This window comes from Blennius ocellaris (assembly GCF_963422515.1).
Source record: "Blennius ocellaris genome assembly, chromosome: 18".
NCBI classification, from domain to species: Eukaryota; Metazoa; Chordata; class Actinopteri; order Blenniiformes; family Blenniidae; genus Blennius; species Blennius ocellaris.
The window spans coordinates 4,651,521-4,671,337 of NC_137667.1; the positions used below are offsets into that span (position 1 = coordinate 4,651,521).

A 19,817-nucleotide genomic window follows, 5' to 3' on the forward strand; every position below is an offset into this window, starting at 1 on the left:
AAGAGAGCCTGAGGCTGAAACAGGATGACATGTATTTAGTGGAAGAAAGCCAGACCACTTGATCCAAACTGATACAGGCACAGGAAGAACTTACAAAACCCTTGAGGAGAGGATTCACGGTGGATTTCAACCGAGAATGTTTGAGCTATGACGCACAGTAGTCCATTCGTTATCAGTATGACGATGCGCCAGACGATGAAGATATCGGCCTTTCATGAAGGGTTATATTCAAACATTGCAATGAAGGCTAAAAATATTGTTTCCACAAACACACAAAAGTCCTATTCGAATGGAAGCCACAGCCTTTACACCCATTTCACTTTGAAATGGGTGTAAAGGGGAAACGTAAAAGATGTTTTTGTAAGAAACGCAAACAAAACCGCATTTGTTTTCTGGCAAAAACTCCACAGGGTGGTTTTAGGAAGGCAAGCATATGATCATCTTCTCAAAACTGAACAGTCGGTGTGTTGTTTTTTTTTTTCACTCTCTGAATTTATCTCTTGCTTACATTGTCAGACAAGTGACGTACATTTTAAAAAGACCATTAAAATGTGGCCCGACATCTCAGTATCTTTGGAACTGATAGCACCAATCACTAACTTTGACATGTTCAGAATGATTTCGGGTATTCAGCGCTTGAATCTGGTTTCAAGCACTTTTTCCCCCCTTTTTTTTAAAGCCTTTCCAGGCTTGTGAGTCCTGCAATGGACTTTTCATCGTAGACATCATTTCTGACTGATGGTCTTAGGCGGTGTGGGTCACTGAGTCCCTGTAATGGGTTTCGATGCTGTTATCTTCTGACCTCCCTTCAATGATGTGTGGATTCAAAAGATCCAAAAAAAAAAAAAAAAAAAAAAAAAGATAGCTCAGACAGAAAAATCTTTGGCTTTTGTGACATTTGATAGAATTCCACCATATGTCATCTTTTATCTGATGGATTGGCAAAGTGAAAACTATGTGTTTCCAAGTTAAGACAGAGTCTTTAAAGGATGAGTGACATGGGTCTCTCTAATGCAAAGTTTACTGAAAGCCCCACATATGTAACTGAGGAGGATTTCAATGCACTTTGGCAGCTGACTTGATCTGTGTGCGCACCGCTTGGCAGCTAAGATGAATGCACTTTGCCACTCAAGCTCTTGCGTTGTGTGGCATATAGTGCAGCATTTAGTGGCACCTGAAGTCAAATTGAAATAAGCTGAAAGTGTAGGTTCCAGTCAGTGTGACGCTCTCTGTGCAAAAACAAACCAAGAGAGGAAATTAACCCAGTGGTTCCATGGTTCTGTGCCTTCTCACAAAAAAATACAAATCAAAAAAATAAATAAAAATGCCCTGACTCTTATGGAATATGCCGGACAATTGCATTCACTGGTTATATATGAGGCTTTCATTTAATTTTCCTTTCGCCCTGAAGCACAACATTATGCATGCTGCACTGGATCATTTTTCACAGTGTGTTAGTCAATAAATCAGTCTGTCCTCCTTATATGTGCACTTATACTTCAATGGTCAGGAGAATACCTCCATTGGATGCTTTTTTCCCTACTTTTTTTTTAACCACTGAGCGTGTTCTTAGATGGATTGAGAGGAGGTCCCATCCTTAAACTGAAGCTCCTCGCACCCGTAACCAGCCATGTCTTCCTGCGCATGATGTCGGCGTCTAACATTTAGTCACACGGCGGCGGCAGCATCTGCAGAGACAGCCCTTTCCTAGGCGCATGATCTCCCTGACAACCTACCTTAGGCGAGAGACGCCCGACTGCCGCCCCTTGCGCTTTCCTCCGCACCTTTGCCGAGGACAGATGGATGTGACACCGGAGCGCGTCGACAGTGGCACATTTTGAATTTTCTCCCAGCAGATGAAGATCTCACGAAGACCACTTCTAAGCATTCATCCCGTACGCTGACTACAGTTCTAATGGATATCTACTCCTCCACTTTATCGCCAGCTCTGGACATCGGCACAGGTTGCTACCTGCTGATTGTGGGTAAGTTACGCACCGCGCGTAAAATAAAAAAAAAGGTACCATAACTTGCTCGGGGACTCCGTGTTCCCCCCGATTGCTGCTTTGAGCTCAATTAATTGTGACATTTATTCCTAATTTGTGCCTCTACTGCAACACGTGGAGACTTGGAAACAGACGAAAAGTTGTCGATTACAACTCCACCCCTCGCATTTATTTTTTTACGCACAACAGTTGTATTTACACCACTTTTAAAACCCAGACTGTTCATCGCTCCGCCACCTGCTCGCTTCTCTCGTCTGAAACTTTTACAGAGCACACTGTACATTTAGATGCCGATGAAGGGGAGCGGCAGTTTGTCTCTCAAGATGGTGCAGGTTAAAATCATTGACCAAAGTTTCCAAAACAAGTTTCTCGTGTGCGTGCGTGCCTGTGAGGGTTGCATTTCCCCTGCAGAGGAAACGATGAGAATTAAAAGAAGTGCAACATCACGCTGTCAATTGCTTTGTTAGAATGCCTCTTTTTTTCATTAGTGAATTTGTAGAAAATGTCATGAAAACTAATTTTAAAAATCCTGAAAGATATCTGAGTGCAAAGCATCAAGTGAAACAACTAGACTCGTGTGTGTGCGTGTGTGTGTGTGTGTGTGTGTGTGTGTGTGTGTGTGTGTGTGTGTGTGTGTGTGTGTGTGTGTGTGTGTGTCCGTCCTGCTGGTTCCTGACTAAAAATAGCCTCACTATGAGATTCTTGATTACTATGCAAGTGCCACAGTCACGGCCACGTTATATATCTGACATTGATGCAAAACTTAGTCCTGTGTGGTTCAAGGTTGCATGCGACTTGATTGCCTCGACTCTTCCCTATGAGGACTCTCATCTCTCAATCCAAGAGGAGTTGGAATCAGATGACAGACGTGCCTCTTGTGGTTTCACACATTTTATGCTTCTGTCACCACTGAAAGATGGAACAGGGTGTTACGGAAGAGCCAAGGCAGCTTCAGGCAAACAATGGACGTAAATTGTTGAACAATTTCAATTAAAAACCACGAACCGATGGGATCCGAACTCAAATATAAATCATTTTGAGGTGGGAAATATTCCAATTGTGATGCAACTGTTGGTCATTTACTATACAAGATGTGCTGCTGGTGAAATCTCTGCTAACTATTTGACATTCAAGTCACATCTGAAGGTTAACCCTGCTCACCAGACAAAAAAGGAGCACTGGTTTCACACATGCAGTAGCTTCTCCGTCTTGTCATGAATCAAGGAGGAATCCAAAAGCAGACTAGTTAGTACACGGTAATGCTCAATGACTTAGTTGTGACAGTCAGGTTCCCACAAGCAGGCAAATGTATCAAGACACAGGTGAGTATTGAAATAAATGAGGAGTGGAAAAAACAGGTAAGATGTGGAGACTTTACGAGGACACAGAATGAGACTTGGCACATCTTACATCTAAATGAATAATGCACGTTTTAAATTGTGCCTATAGTTTTAGTGGTGGGTGTACGGAGGAGGAATGCTGGAGGTGATCTTTGCAACTTGTTGTGTGTTCAACCTCACACTCCGTGTCGAAGGAAATAGAAGAATAATGCAAACAAAAGGGAGCAAAGAGACGTTAAACTGCTGGTTTGGTGCTTTACAAACCATGGCGCCAATTTCACATGTTTTCATTCTTCTCTTATATTTATTTCACACCTTCTTTCCATTCAGTTTAATGCTGCACATAGAAGCAACGGATGTCACTCATTCTGTCATTATTGAAATGGAGTGGGACGCCACCGCCAACACTTCTGCTCTGATTCAGGATAATAGAATAAGACAACCCTCTCCTCATAACCTTTTACATCATAACATTGAAGCCAGGCACGATCCTCACATCATCAGCACAGTTAGTAGCACGCTAAGTGCTAGACTACTTTCCTTTATATTTATAAAGGGTGAAACACTTTTTTTTCTATCTGTTAAATTAGTGAAACAATAGGTAGGGGATTCTTTATCTCCTTAATGAAATCTACTGTATTTAAATTACTAGAAAATAGAAATTTTTTCTTTGTAGAAACATCAACACAAATTTGCCAAAGGTTGCGTCGATGTGAGAAATGTAATCAAAAATGATGTTGTTTAAGTAAACGTTGAAAATCCCACAAAGGCATAGCCAGCTCTACAAAATGTGGCGCCTCCTCCATCTGCGAGTTGCATACATTTAAAAAAAGAAATGGAACAGCATTATCGACACCATTGTCTTTAACTTCATCACCCAATTTACATCCATAACAAACTATAAATAAATACAAAAAAAATCTCAAAGACAATATAAATACTCTAACCATGAAATACAAACTCTGTAAATAAGTTAATAAATAATAATAAATAACAACTTGTTGATATAGTTATCAGCATCAAACAATTCAAGTAACCCCACAGGTTGAATACAATAACTTGATAGGCTACATTTACGTTATGCAATAACTATAAAGGTAGCTATTTATACTTATTTAGTATTCTTAACCAGAATATTAATTCGGCATTGCTTTACATCTGAGTCAATGTGGGCTTTTTCATTTTAAGAGTTAATAGTAATAGCTAGTTTAAATACAATTATTATTGAAGGACATTTTCTTTCTCCTGCTGATTTGTGGCGCCCCCTGGAGGCCACGGCGCCATTAGCATTTCCCTATATTGCCTAATAGGCCAGCCGACGCTCCCATAAGCTGTTTCATTTTCCACAAAAGAAGCAACTGGGCATTGTTGTTATTGTTTATCTCCTCGCACATGTGCAGAATAACTATTCACTCTGACCGTGTTGCACATGTGCTTTAGCAGCATTTTCAGAAAGTTGCTTTTTCCTGTTTACAATGGCGACAGAGTCAAAGTGTTTTCAAAAATCCCACTCTTGTGTTTTCGGTGGCTCGGAGCACCGTTGTCATGTGAATGGACTCACAAAATGCAAGGGACGTTTTCCATTTTTTCTTGAAAACGTTGTCGTGTCAGCGGGGTCTTAAAATGAAGCAGATTATCTGTGAAAATATCAGTCATAAGAACCACTACAATACAGAGCCAAAGCAGGCTTTTGTTAGGAGCTATTAGAGTGTTTGCTGTGCATGGACGTCATAGCGCGAAGGCACATTGTCAAAATGAAACGGTCACTCCTTGGATGGGAATTGTCCCTCACCCAACCCGATCAATACCAGAGTTCACCCTGACAGCCAATACATTACACGATCCAGATGTGTGATGACACCTTCTTCTCTTTCCACTGGCGTGAGGTACTTATTGAGTGCATGGGGCAAAATAGATGGGCACCGATCGAGAATTTCACAATCCCTCTCCCTCAACCACACTGCTTTTGTTACAGACATTTCATTCATGTCCAGTCGGCAGGTTTGGCAAAGACTTGTCCTGTTTCCTTCAAAGTATGGAGGACCATGTTTGTCTGGACATGCACCATTCCTTAGTAATGCTAAAAGAAAAAAGAAAAAGAAAAAAAAATGCATGATGAACCATGAAAATCCGGACTGACAAGGGAGCCACATGGGGCGGCTGTTGGCTCAGTTGGTAGTCGTCTTCCAATCGTAAGGTGGGCAGATTACGTCCTCGCCTCACCACGTCGTCGGGCAAAACACACAAACGAGGTCAGAGTAAAAAGACTTGCGTCGTGGAGCTGCGGTTTGCATTGTTGCGGAAATGCTGGAGGAAGATCCTTTCTGTGTGGATTGTTCGTACGTGGCTGTATGGATTTTTCCCAGTGTTCTCCACACTTGTCTCACAATCCAAAGACACTGACATTGTTTCTGAAAAAACGGTGATATTTCTCTGTATTTGGACCGTGCATTTACACATAAACGCAGCTACGACTCACCGCAAACGATGATTCCCGAAAGCTCTGACCACAGTGGAGACGTCGATAAAATCCATGTCTATAGGCGGATATTTATGCGACAATTTGTGACATCCTGTTTTTTTTTTCCAGGATTCTGATTGGCTATCCTGGCTTCATGTTTCTTGCTACACTGCCCCCTACAGGTTTGGCATGCTCATAGCAGCCTTGACCCAGGTGTATATGCGGGCCTGTGGAAATTAAGATTTTTTTTTTAAACATAGAGAGGGAAATATCAGGGTTTTGTTTTGTTTTTTTTAACTGGGTACGTGTAAATGTGGCCTCAGTGATGCCAAGCCGGTTAATAAGGAAAATGTATTTTGGTAATAATTTAGGTACAAAATCTCCACATTTTGTGGAAAAATGCAGGATTGTAAAAAAATTCAGTCTAATCAAATTTGTTTTATGTCTCGCCCTGCACTTATGTCTTGTATTCTGTTGTTCCAGGCGTGTTGAATTTTATATTTTCTACGATGTTTGATGTTTATCCGATTGCACATATTCATGATTGAGAAAAGTTCGGCATGAGGAGTTTTGAAGAAAATTGAGGCTGCAAACAGATGCGTCGTGACGCATCATGGAATGGAATCGAACAGTGAGACCAGTGAAGAACACAGCCCGGCTGAGTTCAGTGGCTTTTTGCTCTCTGCTGCCTCGCCTCCCCTGATTACCCCTTGATTGTTATCTGGTGTGTCTCATCAGCCTCTCCAGAGTATTTAAGTCCTCAGCTTTTCATTCCATCTGTTCTCTCCTGTGCCTTTACCTAAATCTTGCTGGTTGAGATGACAGCAGCTGCCAAGCCTTCACTTCTCCCCCATGCTCTCGCTTAATTTATTCCAGTCAGTATGACGCCCTTCGATGTTTCCAGAGCGGCGTTGGGATGAAAACAAAGAAGCCATTAATGTCTATCTGAATTCAGCTTTAAGGATGGTCCATTTCCCACAAGCTTCCACCTTTTTACCGAGCAGTGCTTTCCTTGTTTGGTCTTTACATTAATTACGGATTAGTTTTAGAGTTAATAAAAAAAAATATTTGTCATTCTCAAAGGTGGGCTTTCCCGTTTCCCATCCGTCCAGGAGAACCACATGCTGTCAGGCCTTGTTGATGATCACCTTCACTCTGGCCTCCCATGAATTTGAGGTTGGAAAATGGGTTTTCTGTCGTCTTGATCTGTAAAGATATCAGATCTTGTGTTGATTCGGCATGCTCGTGTGACACATCACAGGCTGAGATCACTCGGGAGAGACAAGAGATCATTAAGCAATCATTTTAAAGAGCTTTAGATGTGACGGCATTAAAAACTTTCCAACAGAGCATCACGTGGCCTCGCCACTCCTGCATGCCAATTCACAGATAAGTTAGTGGCTGAGTAGCTGCGACACACTGTTCTCGCAGATGTAAGCAGCGGGGATAACGTTTTTCCCATCGATCCTTTTTTTTGTTGTTGTTCTCCTGCAGTAAATGGCTGGAGCTATCAGCTTGGCTGCACTTCCTTCAAAGTAATTTTCACTGAGCCGGAAGCGGACGGGTTCACTGGGTTTCGTACTCAAACAGTCTCGCAGATGATCCCGCGCAAAGTTCAAAGACAAAAAGAGGCGACGTACCGGAGCAGTGTTGTGGCTACAGAGAGGTGCTTTCAGGATGCTAATCTGCTGACGACACCTTACATTTCAGTTTTGGGTTGACTAAATGGAGATTTGTCACTTCTGGGTCGTGAGCCCCGGGTTCATACTTGGCAAATCTGATATAGAAGCGTCAGCAACAACAAAAAACCGAGACTCTTCATGCAGGAGAAACAATACTTGTTAACCAGGAATAAGTCAAGGAATGCTGATTGTAGCTGAACGGAATTAATGAGGCTGCCAAATGGGTGAAGTTTGGACAAATATCCACGCTGACCAACCGAGATAATGCTTCAGTAATGAGAAGGCACCATTGTCAAGTGTACCAGCTTTCCATGGCGGTTTCAAATAAGGGCCGAATTTTTTAAGTGATTGCCATCGAGGCGTTTTTTTACTGCAACACATCAGGGGAAAGGGGACAAGAGCCCAGGAAATAAGCACAGAAAAAAAAGACTGTCAGTATCTGAACAATATCCAATGGCAATGAAACATTTCAAAAGTAATTCTAAGGCTTCATTTATGCAACATTGTCAAGTGAAATTCTTTTGTAGTGTTTTGGATGTCGATATAGAATGACAATGGTGCTCTGCGCCACTGAAAATACAACTTTTTGAAAAAGCCTCTCAAGGCGGAACTCCGTAGTAAACAGTTCGTGTGCTGTTCCCTTGACATCACTGTCAAAGTGTTGCCATTTAAGATGCAAAATTATGCAATTTCACTTGAAACCTTGCCGTGCACACGGGGCTGAATTGTATTGTATTGAATAAATTGTATCACATCCAAATGTAAGTACACATACGCAGTGTGTATATACAATTGGCGGCAAAACACAATATTAAACGCTAACTCAGCACATTTGGAAACGGCGTCAACTTCAACAATTGAGCCAACTTTAGACGATACAGTGGAGGTAATACGAGTTGGTCGGCTGGAGGCTGTGATTTATTTAACCTCCTCCAGGTTTTGATATATGTCAATTGAGTCTGAAAGCCCGGGTCTCGCAGATTCAGGGTCAGGTGATATTCAGAGTACAGCTGCCAAACACATGACCTTCAACCACATCTAATGGACTAACCACATGCGGCAACAAGCCGCGAGGGGAAAAAAATCATTATACAGTAAGTGAACACTTTGAAAAGAATGTAAACAGTGCCTCAGAAAACTTTAGATTATTTCCTTACCACCTTCTGCTGCTTTTCTGTGAAGAACAGAGATCTGAGCTAATGAAGCAGATGTTTGGTCTCTTTCACATTCTGATTACAGAGCATCAGAGCGAGAACTCTCTTGACTGTGTCATCATCAAGGAAACTCTTCAAGCAGCCTTCAAATAGATTGTATATCTCTGAAGATCTGAGTGTGATAGAGGACGCACACTTTTAGATCCACAATCTATTTTCAACCCAGGTTTTGATTGCACACACATGAGAAGTGCAACAAAACATCAATACATGTGACTACAGCTTCAAATCTTTAGTATTGCCACTTTCACTTTAACTCTTTATGGGGCGTTAATTAAAGTTCATGTTTTATTAAACAATAATGAAGTTGATTTTTGTGTGGCGAAGTCGATAAAATAGCTATTTTTAGTTTATTAATATGAATTCAAACAGTTTAAAAATAACCAATATCACACTTTTCATAGTATCTCAATTCTTTTTTTTATTATTATAAGAGATTCTTCACATAGGAGTTGTCATAATTTCATAGATTCATAAAATTCGACCCAATATAAATCACAATTTTATCATTCTAAGTTATTGTCATTAACATACTGTGGTTAATTTATATAGAAATGAGGGGGGAAAAGCACACGTGGTCACATAATAACTCCCCTGTAGAATGAGATATATAGGAAGATAAAGTGAATCATGTTGAGGGATTGGTTGAAATACATGAAAACTGAGGGTTAAAAAGAAGTGTTGAAATATTGAGGTGGAGTCCGAGTCTATCTTGAGCACGTGGGCAGCACTATAGTGTTGAATTAACTAAAAGAAAAAAGTAGTTGGTCCTACCAAGAATGTCACCACTTTCTGCCTGGGACTGTAGTTTTATAAATGTGAAACTTTTCTGAAACAAAAACCCAAAACAATGCATTTTTATTTGAAACTCTGTCGTGTAAACCGGGCCTGAATCCAGCCAGGAGTAATATACTTATTAACAAATGGTTGTGCAAGGTAATGAATATGTCAAAAATGCAATAAAATGGATATTTCGTGAAACATCTTCTGTTGGAAAAAATCATTTTAAACTTACGTTCACATTTAACTTTATATGAAGGTTGATTCGTGGCTTTTGCCCACATTTGATAGTCGCCGCTTGTGCAAAAGTTTTCTGATAAATAAATTAAATTAAATGCAAATCGTGTTTGTAAAGGACTCAATTAATATGATTGCATGCATAAATTTGAATAAAAAGGGAGCACAGCTGGGTTACATTGTCCATAGATGTGAAACAGTTCAACCTACTCTAAAAGTTTTTCATCACTTCAATAGAATATTTTGAAAGTTTGATTTGAAATAATTATTTTTGACAGTTAATTGTTATAATTACATTAATGAAAATGAGGAACATTTATATTTACAGTACCAAACGAAAACATCACTGTTATTATGGGTAATCTTAATAATTATTATGACTCGGCCCAGAATTGTCAGTCCCGATAAATGTGATTATTCTCGTCAATATTGAGTGGATCAAATTAGTTGTTTTATTTATAGGATGGTAATTATGTTGATTAGCAGTTTTTAACATAAATGATTGGTGTGATTACTGTACAGATGGTTGTAATTGCTATCAGGGTTTTCACATCGGCTGAAAATACTCCTGTGCAGTGGGAGTGGACTTTAATTACATGTTGTCAATCATTTACGCAACTTTCTTGAATGCTGGAGAGTCCTCTGGGTGAGTTGTGCTATCTGTCAAACTCAGCTGCTCGTCTTCACAGGCGCAGGGCTTCATACGGGATTTTAAAGTTCCCGGCTTTTTTTTTTTTTACACTGAACTCAACCGTCATTAACTCGCCGCAGTCTGACTGCATATTCAAGACCTGCAACCCTGCAGGAGTGCTGGGACTTAAAGGGAAATGTAGGAGAAACGCAACATGCAATAGTGCATAAATCACTTCAACCTTTACACATCAAATGTTAAAAAATTAACGATTTCATTCGTTTGAAGCCGACAGAAATTTGTAGAGAAATTGTGAATTTTAAGAGGGCATCTTATCTCAATAAAACAGACGTACGGGCGTGTTCACCTCTGCTTTGCATCAAGTCTTCTTTTGAATTAAATCGGTTATTTAGAGGAGTGAGGAGACATGAAGTGAAGGATTAAATTAAACGGGTTGTGGCAGCGGTGCTCAACCTGCTGAAATCAAAAGACCCTTTTAAAATATTAAACCGCAGTGCAAGTTTCACGTTCGTTTCACAGCATGTGAAACTTGCGGTGCACTAGGTCCTGTGGAAATATGATTCCTGGAGTAATATGATTATGAACATTATGAAACTTTTAGAAGAATCAACAAATAAAGAAAATCTATATCTATGTTAAAAAAAAAGACCCCAGAAAGTTGTTGTTGTTGTTGTTTTTTTTCAAATCAAGATGAGTTTTACAATACCATGAATAGATAAAAAAAAACAACATTCACCATACTGGAGGATTTCCATACACGCAGGTGCATTGTCGTCAAAATACATTTCAAACTGATGGAATTCACATTTGAAAACACACATAAATATAAAGGTCAAATCCCATATTGCTTTTCTTTATCGAAATAAATCTTACTTTACACAGTCACCCAAGCAGCCGCCAGTTAAAATGAGTTCTCCCAATCTTAGATTTTATGGAGATTTAATCTACATCTGCCTCAAAAACTCTCCCTCACAAGCTGGATGTTATTGACAATGCTGCTATCTGCTTCGCGACTGGAGCGTCATTTATTCAGCACTTTACTGTTGCTGCCTGTAATCCCTGGAAAAACTCCTCTATATATACAATTTCCCTCTCAATAGTCACAACACAAACCCGGTTATGTTCGAGTAGATTCGTCAGCTGAAGCCCGTCGCTCTTTTGGCTGCTTCTTGTTTAACTTTTCTTGCTGCAAATGGCTGAAAGCATCTCAAACAGACCTTCCAACTTTCTATATTTACTATACTATAGTCACAAATACAGCCAATAAAGAAGGATCATTGCATTTGCTATTAGTTTTTACCCAGATGTATTTGAATACAGTTGCCTCTTGGCCAGAAAGTCATTGTAAATGAGAACAGGCTCTCAATTGACCTACCCTGGTAAATTAAAGGTGAAATAATTAACATTCTCTAACACCCTAATAAAAAATGGATTCCTATGTGTACACACTCATAACATAGCTTGCCAATTATTCATGCAAGGTCACGTAGAGATATTTGTCCAATATACTTGGTTATACAGTGAAATGTGTCTTTGAAATCCCAACCGCAGTCCAATCCTCAGAAGGAAAGTCTGCAGCTTCTGATGATTTCAGGAGTTGAGCAACATTTTCTGCGTCCCACAAATTGTGAATGCACATGTTTCAAGAACACGAAAGTTAGTTCTGACCAGGAGCGTTTCACACTTCACAAGAAACTGGAGTGCAGAATTCCTGAGAGGAGATGAAATGAATAAGTGAAAGAAGGTGGCATGTCAGTGGCATCCAAGATACACACTGGACTGGATAAACACACACACACACACACACCTACCGGCGAATATGGAGTATCCGGATTCAACCCACTAACCTCGGCCGAACCATTAACCGCTGCACCACACGTGGCGTCACGCTTCCATGCGGGTCAAGGAAAGCACCTCTTTCCACGCATCTGGTTTTAAAGTGGTGGCAGATGGCCACACACTGTGGGCCACTGGATGTCACGTCAATAATTGAAGGGAAAAAAAAAAAAAAAAGAAGAAGATTAAATTAAATTTTCATCAAGAGAGAACTGAGTGTTTCACTTTGCTTCAGTCCAGCATGAATGAGTGTCGTCATTACGTCTTTCATCGTGGAGTTTTACAGCAAACGGCACACAGATTTCACAAACTCTCCGAATCTATGGACCCGATTGATTGAACTCCTTCAGTGCTCTTGTTGTTTTTGTTTTTCATTGCAGCTCTTTCACTTTTGGTGTGTGAAATGGGTCAATATGACAGATAAATGTGCCGTTTCATTAGAATTGAATCAGAATTCAACTGTGTGTTGTCGCTCATGATTCGGGGTATCTATTTCAAAATAGTTGCATTTTAAATAAACATCCCAGCCTTTAGAAAAGAGGGCATAAAAAGAAAGTAAATCATGCAACGGCGTTGGGATGGAGCAGTGAGGTGCCATCCTGAACACGAGTGTATTCCAAAACACTTTTTGAATACACCTCTTCATTTACCGGCTGCCAGCAGATGGAGTTATAGCTCATCATTACTTCAACTTCACCCGTCTCTTCCACCACTTCATTCAACCTCTGGTGATGGGTGACGGAGCTGATCCCAGTTCGGTGAAGGTGCAGCCCAGCGAAGGTCACGAGTCCATCGCAGTTTGTTTGTTGTTGTTTTTTTTAGAGTGTGGGTGAAAACAAGAGCACCCAGAGAATCATCTGTGTTTTAACGTCTCAAGTATTGGTGTCACTGGACATACGCTCCCTCTCTCTCTGAGCTCCAAGGCAACACCACCCGTCTCCGCCCAGTGTTTGCTCTACATTTCCAATTATTGCACACGTGACACGTCAGCGCTCTCGTCACACAGCGGGACAGTGTTTGGGGTTTGGTTAATGTGTATCCGCTCTGTGTTTGGCCCGTCTGTCTGTGTTGAATAACAATTACTAATTACTGCATCAAGGCAGCGTGGAAAATGAGAGCCAACAATCGTTGATTCAAAAGGTTATGTAGCTTTCAGTGTTTCCTCCATGATTTTTTTTTTTCAGCAGTGGGGGCTCCGAGGTGTGTGTACAAAGATGTATACGAAATATAATTTTACACATACTGTCCAGTTTAATCCAGACCAGTAAAATATTGTTATAATAACCGGTTTTTGAATGGCGGCTCACCGCTCCTAAATGAATGTCGATGAAACATTGGCTTTACTGACCATGAGGTGACAAAGTATTATATTAGATGGATGCATGGTTTAAAATGATAGTTTTCACAAATTATATACAGAAGGGGGAATTATTTGTTGTTGTTTTTTTTTTTTTTTTTTTTACAAGTTTTCTCCATTGTGATTTCCACTTAAATTTAGCCATTTATACAATAATGCCATCATTCAATGGTTTGCAGGTCACATATACTCATATTTTCTATTCGCAATACAGATGATACACTATATCAGGTGTTGTATTGAAGCAGGTTTTTGTTTTCAATGAGCAAGACTCTAAATTGCAAAAATTTGTGAATGACAGTATATTTTCATGTTGTGGTCTGATGACCCGTCCACTGTTTGTTTGTTTTTTTTGTTGTCGTTTCATGTAACCATCATTTCTGTGCTTTGTATTCATGAATTCACTACTTTTTTCTTTTTTAAAAAGAAACTTTCTACACGTTGATTTAACATGAAACAATAAGTCAATATTCACCTATTTGTTAACCTAAAGTTTGATTCGTTAGGCATTATGGCCTCGATGGGAAGATCAACTTTGTTCTACTAAAAGCCAAAGAGAGCATCTGATAGAAATGTTGAATCTGATCCACTGTTAAGATAAATATTATTTATATATAATATATTCTGTTTTTGCCCTGTGATGGACTGGCGACCTGTCTTCTGCTCTCGCCCATGGTTCGCTGTGATGGAATGATGGATGGAAGAATGGATGGATATAATAACATATTTATTTATTTTGGAGAGAGCAACCAAGGTTCAGTCAAACCAATAAATGTAGACATAATGTGTTGCAACATTTCTGAAATGAAAAGTGGGATTTCTCCTGTATATAGTAAACGCCGAGGAGAGACCACACATTTGTCTCGTTTTATTTCTATTATGATATTATACTCATCATGGAGATTCACGTGAAACGATTCAGGGTCTCGCTCCTCTTCCCTCCGTCTCCCCCCAGCTGTGCTCTCCATCGTGGGGAACCTGCTCGTCCTCGTCATGGCGTTCAAAAGGTCGTCGAGGATGAAGCCGCCCGAGCTGCTCAGTGTGAACCTGGCGGTGACCGACCTGGGTGCGGCCGTCACCATGTACCCTCTGGCCGTGGCGTCCGCCTGGAGCCACCGCTGGCTGGGGGGAGACGCCGTCTGCCTTTACTACGGCCTCGCCGGCTTCTTCTTCGGCGTCGCCAGCATCATGAACTTGACCACGCTGGCCGTCGTGCGCTTCATCGTGTCCCTCAACCTGCAGTCCCCGAGTAAGTAACTCGCAGTTTGAGCATAAAGATTGATAACAATCCTCCATGACAGTTCAATATCTGTTCTAGTCACTGTGCAACATTCATGCATGGTTTTTCTTAATAATAAAACTTGACTTGTCAGACGGTTGCTTAATTTAAAAAAAGAAACATAACAATGTGTCTGCACACCGCAGCAAGTAGCTGTAATAGGAAATTAATACCAGATAATATCACAGGTGGGACTTTAATATATAATGCTTTCAAACCAAGCCAATTCCTTTTTGTTGAGTGGCTGGTTGCATGTACTTTTTATTAATATAATTACCACCGTGATTGTGGCCACTGAAACCTTCCAACGCAAACATTACTAAAACCAGCTATATTTCTCCAAGTATCTAATGTTATTAAGAACATTGTGCACCAATAATCTTCAGTATCCTCTGTTCACTATTTCTGCCGTGGTTGCAGATATTCTAAGTGTGAGTATTTTACCTTTCAATGCTATTCAATATTAATATTTACTTGTTTTTGACAGAAAATGTTGAATATCTTTCGGGATTTCCTGTGAATCAATTCTATCTGTCGTAGTTTTTATGCACTAAACGAATTTTGATCTTGTCACCAATTAATATTCACCACTGTTTGATACTAGTTTTATTTTATTTATTTTTTTAACAAATTTTTTTTTAATTGGCAAAAAAACAGCAACATTTTATTAGGTGCCATGTTGTGAGTCAAATGCATTTGTTGGATGAGCAGTGGACGTGCCAAGTGTTCTCCAACTGATTATTCTGCTTTTAACTCTTTGCGTCATGTACTGGAAGGGATGATTGAAATCTGAAAAAGTACATATTAACTTCATTTGAGCAAACAGGAGCTTTGGGATTTCTCTCCATGAATTTATTTACAAGTTTGTTAATAATAAGTTAGAAGGTAGTTCTCTTGTTCATCGTCCTCCTTTCTTCTCTGCTGCCTCTCCATGTCTTAGAGAGGAAGCAGGAGAGGAGAAAAAAAGTTAATTTTAAAACCTCTCACTTTCATCTGCAACCCGTCCTTCCAACCAAACAGGTACAAATCCAAACAAAATGAAAATAGCTCAAGTGTGAAATGCTGGTCTCTGCTGCCGCCTCCTTCTCAGGAAGCCCCCAGCGGTGCTCCCACTATTGTCAGAGATTCTTGTCTTGGGGTCTTTGGATGATTTGAACCTCAAACCGCAAACCTCAGCCGCAAACTTCTTTTCCCTCGTACCCCAGCGAACCTCCCAGTGACGGCTGCTGTCAGCTCGCATCTTTTCATATAGAGGGCCTTCGGCTGGTCGTATCGCCTCTCCTGCAAGGCCTTCGCCGCAAGAGCTTCTTTCAGGAGGCGTTCCCCCTCCTCCAGCCGGGAGGCCGTCGGCCGTCACCTGTTTCTCCTTCTCCTGCTCTAGGCTGGAAGAGGCGCTTCAATAAATCGACGATCTCCTCATTCTGCTTCTCGCTGTCCATCGTTCAACCAGAAATTGAAAAAAAAACACTTGTGACAGGTGCGGAAGAGTTGCTTGTGGAGATCTCGCAAAAGCGCATCAACCCAGAAAAAGACTGTACTGTGATACTGTGGATGGAGTGACCTTGTTAAGCAGGATGTGGTTATGATACCCCTGTTAGTGAATAGCGAGTCTTTCCATTTGGCGTCCTTTGGCCTTGAGTAGGCGTCGAGGTTCTGAAAACCAGTGGGCAGAGTGGGTGAAACAATACAGTCCTGTTTAGTTGGACTTGTGACTCCAGCAGAGTGTGAAGACTAATATTGTAGTGAGGGGATGAGTTCATTAGTGGGAAAAGAGCAGTTTGAAGCTGTTATATTAATGTTTTTGGCACTGCAGTATGAAATGACCAGTAATATTTTACTTATAAACCCACAAGAAAAGATAAAAAGTGACTCTGGTAACTAGTTGAGCTCTCGCCAGTGTTCCAGTTCTATAAACCGTCCCAAATGGTGTTTTCAGTTTCCGTTTTTGTACTAAAATGAAATGCCACTGGACAGACTTTGTTCCATCTGCACAGAGCCATGCTCATGATCTCCTTTAATTCCCAGGCTTTATGATGATTGAAGCCAAAGGCTCATATTTGCAGTGTAGAAATACAACAACTGGTTCGTCCCGATGGGACTTTCCATTACTGCTGTTGATGTCGGCAGTATGTTCACATGCTGACCCAAAAGACTCCAATTATAATATCATATTAGATCATTTCGGGATTTTCAGCACTTAACCCTTTTGTAAGACAGAGCGACATCTTAGTACTGAATATCTCAATATGTAAACAAGTTCTTTGATGTACCATTGTGAACTGACTGCAATGAAAAGATGAGGATCATAGATGATATTAGTTTCAAGGTATGTTGAAACAATATGCAAGAAATGACAGAGTAGGTCACATTACATAAAAAACATAATGTAGTAAAAGGTCACACCAATACATTTGGTGCAGAGGACACCAAAAAAATCACCAATTTATCACATTTTAAAAAAGAAGACAAAGGGTCTCCACTGTCTCTCATCTTCACGTCTGCTGCCATACAATAGTAAAACAAGCAGGCCTGTTCAAGGAAATCAGCCGCTCTTTAAAATTGCGCATATGTGATCTAATTCCAACCTCTCTCATGATGGTCGAGCAACTGCTGCCTTCTTGTTTTCCGCAGTGCCCTGTGGCTTCTTCCTCCATCAACTGTTGTATCATTTTGCAATTGTGCCGTGCGTGTTTTATTTTAATTAATTTCACATCGGAGTGTCACACAGATGGCAATAAAGCGACGCGGCGTTATTAATGTTAGACGTTGTACAAAGATAATATTTCCTGTAGGTTTATATTTGGAGCCGGGGGTTGTTTATTCTACTGCACATGTACATATATATGTAATGAGGTTTTTAAATGCTGCTACAAACCACGTTTACTGAGTTATGGCTTGATGTAGTTTTCCAGCAATATTGTCTTCATGTCTGCCTCACAGATTCTCCAAAGAAACAAAACATCCACGCATTGTCTTTCTCTCTCTCGCGCTCTCTTTGCAGAGGAGAAAATCAGCTGGAAGATGGTGAAGATACTGTGCTTGTGGACGTGGCTGTACGCTCTGATCTGGGCTCTGTTCCCCGTCCTGGGCTGGGGCCGCTACGGGCCCGAGCCCTTCGGCCTGTCCTGCTCGCTCGCCTGGGGAGACATGAAACACGAGGGCTTCTCCTTCGTCATCTCCATGTTCTGCTTCAACCTGCTCATGCCCGCCGTCATCATCATCTCCTGCTACTTCGGCATCGCGATCAAGCTCTATTTGACCTACAAGAAATCAATGAACAACTGCAACAGGATCCCCAATATTCTCAAACTCCACCGGAGGCTTTATACAGTGAGTGGCTCGTCTGGCGCCGAAGTGCACGTCATTATCCAACGCCTGACTTTGGTATTGACAGAATGGTTGTGGGCTATATTGTCGATTACTCCAAAAATCATCTTACAAATGTAATTAATCAATAATCTACTAATCTTGAAGCATTGGTCGAGGTGCAGTTGCACATTTTTACACACAACAATCCATTATCTCCCAGAAGTTATTAATAGATAAGGATTTGTATTTATTTCAGTAATTGGGCTACCTGGCATTTGAATTAACGCTCACCATTTGACACAAAAAGCAGCAGTTGCCAATAGAAACTAGTAGATTAATAAATATACAAACAGACTTACATGTTTGCACCCAGTCATAAAATATCCAGATACATCAGCCCAAACAATTATTCCTCCTACTTTTTTTTGCAATTCTGCACTTTCTTTTCATAAAAGTTCAATTTCTGCACGGGAACTCTTTGAAAATGGTGTGTTTACACGGATACAGCAGAAAGGCTGTAAATTATGTCATCATGTCAGAGAGCAATGTGCTATTGGCATTAACAATGGTGAGAGCAGGGACGTTTGTATGGACCGACGACCAAGTTGGATTGCCGTCACTGGTGACTCTCAACTATAAAACTACCAGGTCCCGGGAGAATTGGACTGTTTTTTTTACAAAAAGTTGCATTTTACCCGGGTTCCATGTGTAAACACACTTGTAAATGCTGTTGAGTAAACGTGGCTGAAAACTGCATGCTGACAGCTTATGCCATGACCCAACAAACGAAGGGAAACGACAACATATAAGGAAACAATTATCTGCACATGTGAAAGAAAACCAGTAGAAACAATGGAGTTTTTGTTACTTTGAACACATTGTAGTTTCCTGACCTGCTGTTCCTGTTGCAGATCGCGGTTTTGATCAGCGCGGGCTTCTTGTGCTGCTGGTCGCCGTACGGCCTGGTGAGCCTGTGGTCCGTTTTCCACGACAGTCGCTCCATCCCGCCTGAGGTCAGCTTGCTGCCGTGCATGTTTGCCAAGAGCTCCACGGTGTACAACCCCATGATCTACTACTTCTTCAGCCAGAGCTTCAAGAGGGAGGTGAAGCTACTGCCGTGGCTGTGCCTCAACTCCTTTTCGTGCCGCGTCTCCAACGGCATCAACGACAATGGGATTTACATGGTCAGCGCCAACGTCGAACCCAAGGCGTCCGCTCGCTTGCCCACGATGGAGGGGATCTCAGAATCTAGGACAGTGTCTTTGGATTGTAAGACTGTTGCATTGTGAAATATCACAGACCGAGCTGTAAAATTGGAAGGAAAAACAAAAAACAAACAAACAGAAAAAAAAAAACCCCGCCTCTTTGTGTGTCGTCTCTTAAGCATTGCCGAGTGACGCGTGGTGTAACAGGGTAATTTCCTGACCCCTCTTGTGTTTAGCCGTGACGACTGACGGGACACGTCTGCGTCAGACGGGGTTGACGCTGTACAATACAGCTTTGGTCCGTCATCAAAACGACCCTCGCACCCGGAAACGTTGGCATGCGCATCGTTTGAGTAAACCCACTGTGACCACCGTTGCTTGAAGTTTTTTGTCTTTTATCATGCATTGCACAGGTTTCCAACGGCACGATGTGAACGGAGCCCCGAGAAGAGCCGCGGG

General features: G+C 41.1%; 1 protein-coding gene across 1 annotated transcript; it reads left to right on the plus strand.

Annotated features, from left to right (window-relative positions):
- Positions 1–1,915: 1,915 nt before the first annotated feature.
- Positions 1,916–19,792, plus strand: opn8b (opsin 8, group member b; the record flags this gene model as incomplete). The annotated part of the gene is made up of 6 exons (XM_080513989.1): positions 1,916–1,985; positions 14,521–14,814; positions 17,846–18,174; positions 19,065–19,422; positions 19,595–19,656; positions 19,772–19,792. 6 exons carry the CDS (start codon positions 1,916–1,918, stop codon positions 19,790–19,792), a joined length of 1,134 nt encoding a protein of 377 aa, XP_080370115.1.
- Between the last annotated feature and the right edge of the window lie 25 nt (positions 19,793–19,817).